The 10759-nt window shown below is 40.8% G+C and overlaps 4 protein-coding genes across 4 annotated transcripts; all 4 read left to right on the forward strand.

The window, feature by feature from the left end:
- The first annotated feature begins 234 nt into the window (after window positions 1-234).
- On the forward strand, window positions 235-2740 carry LOC106329176 (HD domain-containing protein 2 homolog). Its single transcript, XM_013767789.1, has 8 exons — window positions 235-510; window positions 602-726; window positions 1260-1297; window positions 1635-1745; window positions 1838-1917; window positions 2052-2088; window positions 2189-2230; window positions 2340-2740. Exons 1-8 carry the CDS (start codon window positions 274-276, stop codon window positions 2423-2425), a joined length of 756 nt encoding a protein of 251 aa, XP_013623243.1. The 5' UTR covers window positions 235-273; the 3' UTR covers window positions 2426-2740.
- A 437-nt stretch (window positions 2741-3177) lies between these two features.
- Window positions 3178-3820, forward strand: LOC106334115. The gene has a single exon (XM_013772458.1). The coding sequence runs from the start codon at window positions 3317-3319 to the stop codon at window positions 3674-3676; it is 360 nt and encodes a 119-aa protein (XP_013627912.1). The 5' UTR covers window positions 3178-3316; the 3' UTR covers window positions 3677-3820.
- A 682-nt stretch (window positions 3821-4502) lies between these two features.
- On the forward strand, window positions 4503-7186 carry LOC106331625 (probable isoprenylcysteine alpha-carbonyl methylesterase ICMEL1). Its single transcript, XM_013770015.1, has 11 exons — window positions 4503-4949; window positions 5044-5120; window positions 5198-5267; window positions 5336-5416; window positions 5499-5573; window positions 5719-5820; window positions 5911-6051; window positions 6230-6295; window positions 6385-6528; window positions 6630-6720; window positions 6801-7186. Exons 1-11 carry the CDS (start codon window positions 4621-4623, stop codon window positions 6951-6953), a joined length of 1329 nt encoding a protein of 442 aa, XP_013625469.1. The 5' UTR covers window positions 4503-4620; the 3' UTR covers window positions 6954-7186.
- Window positions 7187-7630: 444 nt separating this feature from the next.
- On the forward strand, window positions 7631-10759 carry LOC106335535 (protein decapping 5-like). The gene is made up of 8 exons (XM_013774081.1): window positions 7631-8002; window positions 8149-8249; window positions 8338-8403; window positions 8486-9427; window positions 9773-9844; window positions 9967-10134; window positions 10224-10334; window positions 10448-10759. The coding sequence occupies exons 1-8, from the start codon at window positions 7849-7851 to the stop codon at window positions 10622-10624; spliced, it is 1791 nt and encodes a 596-aa protein (XP_013629535.1). The 5' UTR covers window positions 7631-7848; the 3' UTR covers window positions 10625-10759.

Raw genomic sequence — 10759 nt, forward strand, 5'->3', positions numbered from 1 at the left:
ATCAGTCCGTGTAGCAAGACGGGCCAAGCCCATCCGCAGAATCATACTGACGCCTATCTACTTTTGTGTTTATCCACATTATAGTTGGTGTTTATCTTACGTATTGCTAGTCATTATCTAGTTAAGGATAAGTACGATCTCATGTCGATCCAGTACTTAGAGCGTCATTACCATATGTATATAAAGACCAGTTGGTCAACGTAATAATATACACAAGTTCTCCTCTTTTTGACTACATTTCTTTTTTTGTTTCCATAGATCTCCCCATCATCAATGGCGGTGATCACTCCAGCTACACGTATCTCCCCGCCGCTGAACCGGCCTTTTAACCACCGGTCATCACTCCCTTCCGCCTCTAAGAATTTCCTCTTCCTCGGAAACCCCACTCCGAGCTCCACGATCGTCGCCGTCCGGTGCCAGGTACCTTTCTCCGACGGGGGTAGCTCCACGAATCACGCCTCTTCTGTTTCGTCTTCGATCGATTTCCTAACCTTGTGCCATCGGCTCAAGGTATATGTGTGTGAGAAGAAACTGTATAGATTCCCAAAAATCCAAAGTTACGCTCTTTTAATTTTGGAGTTGCCTTGTTGTTGTTGTGTAGACAACGAAGAGAAAAGGATGGATCAATCAGGGGATCAATGGAGCTGAATCGATTGCTGATCACATGTACCGTATGTCTCTAATGGCGCTCATTGCTGGTGATCTTACTGGAGTTGACAGAGAAAGGTTAGTGCTTGTTTTTGAGATGACATAGGAAGGCTATTGTTTAGATTGTTACTATGCCTACGCTTATCTTCTAAAAGTGTTTGGTTTTTATCAGTGTGTGTGTGACGTGTGTATCTAAGAAGAGACCTAGAAAGAGTTGATGAGGATGGTAGTGAGTGAGACTTATATTATAGACTTTTAATCTGCTAGAAAGTGGCATATTCGTGGAACTCTTAGTGTAGTGAATATGTCTTGAGAGTTTTAAGTGAAGCAGTAGCTAGTGTTCTCAAGTTAACAAATTTGTTTTGGTGCTCTAAATGCCAGTTATAGTTCTTACTTGATTTGTGTCTCTCAAGAATTAGCTATGGATAGAAATATGAAAGAATGACAAGGTATGAAGAACATCCGTGGACAGACAGTTGACTTTAAAGTGAGATTTAGGGACTTGGGTTGTCCAACTTTAGAAAACATATATATGCCTCTGTTTTATGGCCATGGCTAACATGTCCATGATCTTTCTCCACCTTCTTTCTTTCTCTTGGTGTCTTATACAGGTGTATTAAAATGGCAATTGTGCATGACATCGCTGAAGGTAATTTTACACATTTGATCCTTGTGTTCCAGTGTAGAGTTCAGTTTACTTTTCCTTATTGATCTCTTCTCCTAGTTTGTTAAGTTTCTTCCAAAAACTACAGGTTGGTTTGGAAGATACAAACTTATATAGTTTCAAATGCCTGACTAGGGTAGGATCATCTATGACAGATGTATTTGGATTCGTTTGTCAAATGTCATTTTTTTTTAAAACTAAACATGTGTTAAGAGCTGACCACGTTTGGTTTCTTTCTCACTATTCATGCTTTTCTTCTGGAACTTAAATCCTACCAAATTGGTAAAGCCTTGACTTCTTTCTGGCTTCTGATTCTGAACAGCCATTGTTGGAGATATTACACCATCTGATGGTGTGCCTAAGGAAGAAAAGAGTAGGAGAGAGAAAGCAGCTTTAGAGGAGATGTGCCAAGTTCTGGGTGGAGGCTTAAGAGGTATATATATATATGTACACCTTTGCTCTCGTCATCTACTAATGTTTTGGTTTCCAGATCAATAGTTTGATAAGTCAAATGTTAACGTGCAGCTGAGGAGATCACCGAACTTTGGCTGGAGTATGAGAACAATGCTTCTTTAGAGGCAAATCTTGTAAAAGACTTTGATAAGGTGATCAAATTTTGGTTTTTGCTACCATCGATGACTGTGATTCCTGTCAGTTGTTAATAGTTACAACTAACAAATGGACTACACCGACTCTTAAAACATGGATTACACTGACTCTTGTTCTTATTGCGACCAAGGTTGAGATGATTCTCCAGGCACTAGAATATGAATCAGGTAAATCTCAATCTTTATCTTTTTTAAAATCACGTGTGCTTGTTATCACTCTTACTATACATCCCAAGAAATCTGAGTCTACGTTTGATCATTGTGGCAGAACACGGGAAAGTGCTCGACGAGTTTTTCATATCAACAGCAGGTATAGAACCCATCTCATTTCCTCTTTTCGCTTTACTGTTTTAGACTTAAAGCCAAAATCATCTGGTGATCTCATCAAAATACCTTTGCTCCTCCTACTTCAAATGCAGGCAAGTTTCAAACCGAAATTGGGAAGAGCTGGGCTGCTGAGATCAACGCCAGGAGAAGATCCCAAATGACAAACAGACAGAGATAGTAATCCAGTTGCAATAGTAGCTTCCATCTCCCACAGGCCACAACTATCAACACTAGGAATCTTCAGAGCAAACTTCACAACCAAAGCAGATGCCTCTTGAACCAAAAGGTGCAAGCTTTTCTGGTGAAATTTTCAATTTTGTTGTGCAACGAACACAAACACCTGGTTTTTAACTTCCCTTTCAGTTGCTTGTTAACTAGTACCAGACTTTTAATACATTCTTGTTGCTGAGAGAAGTGGATCAGAGTTTTTTTTATCAAAACCCTTGTTCGAGGTTCCTAATCTGATTCTGATCGAGTCAGATTTTTTTTTTCACTCATGATGTAAGCAGAGACGTAAATGTGTACCTATCACTATCAGAATCAAAACTCATTAGAGAGTGGTTAGCACCTCAAATGAAATCCTCTGGTTGGTCTAGTCCGAAACAATGAAAGAACAGATGGGAATAGGACAACGTGTAACATACTATGTCCGGGCGTAGAAGAGTTCTCATTTTCTTACATGAGAAGTCACTTCTGCATCTATACTTATGTGATGTAACTGCTCCTTATCATGTCCTCTCAATCTTATGCTAATAATAAGTCAACAATCTTCCTTTATGTCACCAAACTTTTCATTGGCATCTGGTCAATTGACTAAATTTGCCAAATATAAGATGAAAATAGACCTATTTGCCCTTTTGATGAACCACCTTCATGTTGTTGAATAGTACCACCTTCATGTTGTTGAATAGTATCGGAGGGAACAAGATTTTAAGCAGCTACAGTTCTATTGACGTCAAGATTCCTAAATATGCCGGTAGATATGTCTCAATCCTCACGTGGTCTATGCACTTGCATTCTATATAGTATCTTTTTGTAAACCTTGAAGTTTTGTGCATAACACAGAGTAATGGAAGAAGATTGTGGTGCATTTGTAGCAGACTGTGTTGTCCTGTCATGCTGCTGCCAGTGCCTTGTGTTACAAGTTACTGGCTTCGTCTTCTTCAAGATTCCTCTTAAACTTGTTCAGAAGGTGAAGAAGTTTGTGAAGAGAAGATCTGGAAAAGCCTTGCAACCAAGGATGGAGGAAGATGTTGTCAAAGAGGAGCATTTGTGTGGTAATGGGTTTGGCTTTGAGGAAGGGTCATCGAGATTTAATTGCGTTGAAGACATTGAGGGAATGTTGCAAGAACTGTCGATGAACAAGGAGTTCTTGTTTGGAAGCTTCTGGCGCCATGAAGATTCGTCTGAAATTATAGATGTCAAATAGTAAATAAAAAACAGAGATTAATACTCATCTTCCTTGCTTTAAATTCATGTTAGTGTTATTGATCACGAATAAAGAAGCTTAAGGAGACGGATTCAAACCTCTCTCTTGAAAGACAAGGAGAAGAGATAGTGTAGGTAGCTAAGACAAGGCTGTAATATTGTAGTACTTTCTTAACTCATGTACAATCTTCCTGTTTTCCAATATAATTAGATTGTCATATCATTTTGTCACTTGTCAAGGTTCTTGCAGATGAGATCTCATGACCGATATCTTCATAGCCAATATTCTAGCTGTGAAACCAACCAATGGAGGCCTTACTGATATACAGAAGCGGTCCTGAGCATAACATAACGAAGTGAAACATTGGATTAGAACTCCAGTTTTTTTTTAAAAACAATTTACACTAGAAAAACCCTCCAAATTTGTTAAAAAAAATTTTTAATTAAAACCTTCGTAAAATGTTTATGGCACCCAACATTTCAAGAACGTCCTGCTGATATAATAAGTCTCACCATTTTTAACTACCCATGGTCATTGCACTGATCTCCGCAGCTATATGCAAGAGCTTCAAGAAAGACAATAAACTTCAGCATGCCACATACTTTATGGGACAATGACATATGCATCAGCGACTCCATCAGCTACTTCGTCAAGGCAAAAGCAAAATTGTTAACATCTACAAGCTCCTTCTTACTTGTTTCCACGTGGCTTGAGTAAGAGTGAAAGAAAAAAAATCAAATCAGTCGAGCCACGTGGAACCATTTTTGAATCTGAACAAGTAAAACAAACTATGAAAAGAAAAAATCAAATCACTTTGAAACATTTTTCTCTTCCTCACACATCTCACTCACTCACTTGATTCTCAACAACTAACAGTTTCCGATTTCGTTGTAACCCTAAAATTAGGCAAAACGGCGAAATGGGATAAGAGAGAGGAGGAGAATATGGCGTCGCAGATTCTCCCATTCTCATACCTTCCGCCCCCTAAATCTCCACCACTCGCGAAGCAAGCCATGTACAAGCCTCTCCTCTCCCGCGCCTCCAGCTTCAACGGCTCCGCTCTCGCCACCAATGGTGGTGGTGGCTTAACTGCTTGGTATCACAACAAACGGCGACGTTCCAACAGCGATAATAACTGCCTCTCCGCGCTTCCCGATCGTACTAACGGAACCGACGGCGGTGATGATAGCACTATCGCTCAGGATGTTAGCCACGCCGCTGCCGAGACCTTCTTGTTGACTCGTCTGTGCTTGAAGCTCCTGAGCTATCTTGGGTATCATCTATGACAGAAAAAAGAAATGATCTTTCTTTCTTTTGTTGTTGGGTTTGTAAGATGATTGATCACTGATTCGGAAACTGTTGTTCAGGGTAGGATATAGATGGATCACAAGGTTTATGGCTCTTGGTTGCTATGCTTTCTTGCTTATGCCAGGCTTTCTTCAAGGTTCTTGTAGATTTTTGTTTTTTAGTTTGGATCTTGTTAAGTTCCATTGCCTAAAGGTTCGGACTTTTACTTTGCAGTCGGATATTACTATTTCTTCTCTCCTCACGTCCGTAGAAGTATTGTTTACGGTGATCAACCAAGAAACAGGTCATTCTCCTGTACTGCTTGCTTATCACTTCCACTATGTAGATTGTTTATGTTTTTGCTTTCTTCAGGCTTGACTTGTATCTACCTAAGAACTCCGATGGTCCTAAACCTGTTGTGGCGTTTGTCACTGGTGGAGCCTGGATTATCGGGTGAGTTATGGACACTCTTTTTATGCTATTGCGTTGAGGAAGAACCTGCATTTGTCGTCTTACAGAATTGTGTTTGATACAGTTATAAGGCGTGGGGTTCTCTTTTAGGACAGCAGTTATCAGAAAGAGATATTATTGTCGCATGCATCGATTACAGGTTATTATTATGTGTGCTTAAGGTTTTATTTTCTGGCAACAATGAATGTGATGGTGTCCTCTTATCTTCCATCACTTTCCATTATACCGTTTTTGTTTTGATTCACAGTTTCTCCATCTCACTGGTAGTAAATTTTCTTATACAGGAATTTTCCTCAGGGATCTATTAGTGACATGGTTAAAGATGCTTCGTGTGGAATCTCATATATTTGTAACCATATTGCTGAGTATGGTGGTGATCCAAACCGGTATCAATCCTGTCAACACTTGTTGAACATGGAAGCTCTCAGGTTTTAAATTTTTTGTTCACTTATTTCTGATCTTTTTTTGTCGTGTAGAATTTATCTGATGGGTCAGTCTGCTGGTGCACATATCGCTGCTTGCACCCTTGTAGATCAGGTTGTTAAAGAGTCAGGGGAAGGGGACAGTGTTTCTTGGAGTAGTTCACAGATAAATGCTTATTTTGGCCTCTCCGGAGGGTAAGCCTTTCTTCTGATCCCAGAACAACAATACATTTGTAAAATGGTGGTAGGTTACCGAAGCAAGTAGATTCATGTCTTCTATCCAACTAAAGACTAAAAGATTTTAAAATATCTGTTAGACTTCACTATAATATGTTTGTCTTTCCTTTGAAATCTCTGTGATCATGATCTACAGGTACAACCTTCTGAGCCTTGTAGACCACTTCCATAGCAGGGGACTCTATCGATCCATCTTTCTGAGGTATAGTATCTATTCTTGGCATAGCTTAAGATGAGCTGTAGAGCAGCCTGAAATATTAAAGGTTAACATGTGACTTTTGCTTTCCGCAGCATCATGGAAGGAGAGGAATCATTAAGTCAGTTTTCTCCTGAACTAGTAGTGCAAAATCCAAATCTCAAACACATTGTTGCTCGTCTCCCACCTATTATTCTTTTCCATGGTACTGCTGACTACTCCATCCCTTCAGATGCAAGGTATGGCTAAACTTCAATAGCCTTGTGTGTACATGTTTGTCTCATGTAGTTCAGGTGGTTGATATGGTGATTGAACTTCTGGTACGTTATTTTGTTGGTAGTAAATCTTTTGCGGAAACCCTCCAGAGACTTGGAGGGAAAGCAGAAGTGATCCTTTACGAGGGGAAAACACACACGGATTTGTTTCTTCAGGTGCAAAATGGCAGGTCTTGAATGTCTAGTCGTATAAGAAATTGAATAGTTGATCTAGAAACTTGGTTTATATATGTTAGGATCCAATGAGAGGTGGAGTAGATGAGATGTTTGAAGATATAGTATCAGTGGTCCTGGGAGGCGACTCAGAAGTGGTTGGTAAAAGCGTAGACAGAAGGCGTCTTGTGCCTGAATTCATGTTGAAGTTGGCTCACTGGGTCAGTCCGTTCTAACTTTCACTCTCTCTATCTCCCAGTAGAGCAGAGCGAAGTAAAGTCCTTCTGTGTATAGTACTTAACAAGGAGACCGAAGAACCATTATACTTGGAAGATACGGATGATTTTGAACTCTGAACATGATGATGAACTGTATTCCAGTTTGCAATACACGTTGATTCTTTTGTCATTCTCGGTTTGTGTAATTGTAGAACAACAAAGATCAGTGAATAAAAAAAAGTCTTTATTTAGTTAGTCTCATTAAACTGTATTGGTCTTCTCCTTTCTTCTGAGAGTTGTCAGTATTGAACGGGAAGATAAGCTCTTTACAAGAAAAGTCAATACAAGAACACAAAAGGTTATGTATCAAAGCAGCATGAATATTAAAAAAAAAAAATGTATGCTTCATAAGAAAAAGGCTAATCAGTGGCTTTGTGCGTCTTCGTGGTGTCGCTAAGCATAAACGCAGTCGTTTTTACGGAACCAATCAACACAGGCTCCGAGCGTAAATTATTCACAGGAACAGGGTTACATTTGTAAATACAGCCTACAGGCTAATCAATACGACGAACACGAGCCGCGCAATTGGCTGTGAGAACATCATTGGTGAATGACGGCGGGGCCCCCGTACTTAGACACGTGGCTTTCTACAATTAGTTAGAAGATGAAAGCTAGTGTTAGTAGACGAGGGTATTATGGTAATATAGATATTTTCTTGGATAATCAGAAAGAGATGCTCTCGATCTCATCTCCCCAAAATCAGAGTAAACCCTAATTGTCTGTAGCTTTCTCTCTCGAAGGGGATCTTTGCTTTGCCCTTTCTTGACTCTGGTTTATTCCTTTCTCGTGAATCTCTTCTCTCTCTCTCTCTCTCTGTTTGTGGATTCGTCGAAGAGAGAGATATAGATCCGGTATGGCGACTGATAACACGGGCGCGAAATCGAGCTCCTCCTCGGCAGATTCTTACGTAGGGAGCTTGATTAGTTTGACTTCCAAGAGCGAGATCAGATACGAAGGCATCCTTTACAACATCAACACCGATGAATCCAGTATCGGACTTCAAAACGGTACGATTCCGTCTAAGGATTGTTAGATGTGTAGTGTATAACTCTGATTGGATCTTCATTAATAAGTAGTGTTCATGTCTTGAAACTGTTGCGGGAGCTTGAGTAAGCTTAGTATGTACTGATCCCTGTGATGTCAACGTATGTAGTCCGATCATTTGGAACTGAAGGAAGGAAAAAAGATGGTCCTCAAGTTCCTCCAAGTGAGAAAGTTTATGAGTACATATTGTTCCGTGGAACCGATATCAAGGTATCCAACTTGATTATGCTTAATGCTTTATGTGATTGGTGTTATAAGCTTGCCCATTTTGTGCAATAATTGTTCTTGTTGTTGCCAGGATTTGCAAGTCAAAGCTTCTCCTCCAGCTCAGCCTACCTTAAACAATGACCCTGCTATCATTCAGGTGAATATAATGGAGAAGATGTTGTAGAATAATCTTGCGCAGACGTGTCTTCATCCTCCGATTGTCCTTTTTTTTTTTGCAGTCTCACTACCCTAGCCCGATCCCAACATCTAGTGTCTTGCCTCCCACCGTGAGCAATTCAATGCCTGACATTAGTTCTCATAATGGACAACCTAGTCCTGGGCAGCATGGGATGGGATTCCAAAACTCAATGCCTTTGTATCAGCCTGGCGGAAATCTTGCTCCGTGGGGAGCCTCACCTCAACCACCAATGTATTGGCAAGGATACTACACCCCACCTCCCAATGGCCTTCCCCAGTTGCATCAACAGTCTTTGATTCGGCCTCCTCATGGGCTGCCTATCCCCGGTTCCCTGCCGCAACCCATTCCGTATCCTAACTTTAATTCTCCTCAACCTACAGGGTCATCAAATTTGCAGGGCTCAAGCTTGCCGGAACCACCTTCGTCACTGTTTCCTTATAGTAGCAGTTCTCAAGCTCTAGCACCCAGTTCTTTGCCTTTTACTGGTTTACCTATGACGCTGTCTTCAGGCCAGCAATCAACGTTGCAGTCAGCACCATCTCCTTCCCTAGCTTCAGAGATGGCACCTCCTTTGTTTTCGAACAAGGCTCCTATTGCTGCACCTCCTACCCTACCTCAGGATACTAGTTTGCTTCCCTTTTCTCCACCAACTACTAGAGCCACTGATACAAGTGCTGGCTTTCCACTAGTTACTGATCCTATATCTGTGCCACAGACAACACCATTAGCATCTGCTCCTGATTCTGAAGTTTCTAGTTCCATCAGCCAAGATAAGCCAAAACCTTTGTTGGTTACTCCTGGCCAACTGTTGCAGTCTGGATCTGCGTCAGTCTCTTTGTCCCCACACTCTAACAACGCTGGTAAAGATGATGAGTTGGTTCAAGTATCATCATCAGCTGCGTTGGAACAATCTGCTCCAGTTACATCAGAAGCCCAACCCCCAATACTGCCATTGCCTTCCTCGGCAAGGCCAACTCAGAAGGTTTTGAACTTACACAAATTTCCAAATCTTTTTATTTGCTTGTCATCCCTTTAAACGATATTTGCTACTTCACTTACTGATATGAGAACGACCCTTGAATTCTAGAGAATTTTTTTGAGGAGGAATGAACTTGATATGATCTTCCATTTGCTTGAATAACCTGTAGCTGTTATATTTGTACCTGTGGTAATGCCCATCCTAAGCCTCTTTTTTCTTTGTTAAAGAGGCATGAAAAGCTCTCTTGGTTCCTTCCTTGGTCTATATTAGATTTCTTCTTGAATTTCTACATACAAGTCTTCATTGTTTGATGATTAGTTGATCTCGTTTGCTGATTTTTTTTCTCAGCCAAACGGGCATTCCTTCCCAACCCATAATGGTTACAGGGGACGTGTGAGAGGAAGGGGAAGAGGAGCAGGGGTAATATTCTTCTCTCATTTTTAGAATGTGTCGAGGCATTTAATTGTTTTTGCTAACATCTACTAGTTAAAGTATGCTCATGAATCATAGCCAAGTATGCTCATAATCCTCCTTGTTGGCAGCGATCACACCAGGTAATGAAGTTCACTGAAGATTTTGACTTCACGGCGATGAATGAAAAGTTCAATAAGGATGAAGTATGGGGTCATCTTGGGAAGAGCACCAATGGTGATGGTGATGATGATTTCCCAATCGTAGATGAACCTGAGCTGCCTAAGGTCGAGGTCAAAGTAAGTCAAGTAAACTTATAATAAAGTAAAACCGCCATGTTCCATCGCCCTCTCTGGTCTCATATGCCTTAATTGTTTTATTGATGTAGCCTGTTTACAACAAAGACGACTTTTTCGATAGCCTATCATCAAACTCCGGCAACCGAGATTCCCAAAATGCAAGGCCTAGGTTCTCAGAGCTACGTAAACTAGATACTGAGGTACAATCTATAGTATATTTCTTCACTCAAAAAGCAGGCTGGACATAATTAGTTCCAGAATCTGAAGAGAAACTCATTGACACTTGACAAACGGTATTTTGGAATGATTCCAGACATTTGGTGAGTTCTCAAGATTCAGAGGAGGCCGAGGAGGTCGTGGTGGTTATGGTAGAAACGGTCATTCACGTGGTGGCTATGGCGGTCGTGGCTATGGCGGCTATAATGGTCGAGGTGGTGGCGGCGGTGGAGGCTACGGGTATGGTGGTCGTGGCCAAGGGAGAGGTGTGTGAAATCGTACTTGCCTAAAAGGATTTATAAAAGACTCGGAATCCGAAGGAGCTTATCATGCTCATGTACTTTTGGTATGTTGCAATAAAAGAAAACAAACTTGAGTCTTATGTAATGCTTTTGTTGTTAGAGAAACC

The sequence above is a fragment of the Brassica oleracea genome, chromosome C3, assembly GCF_000695525.1.
Source record: "Brassica oleracea var. oleracea cultivar TO1000 chromosome C3, BOL, whole genome shotgun sequence".
In the NCBI taxonomy this organism is placed as follows: domain Eukaryota; kingdom Viridiplantae; phylum Streptophyta; class Magnoliopsida; order Brassicales; family Brassicaceae; genus Brassica; species Brassica oleracea.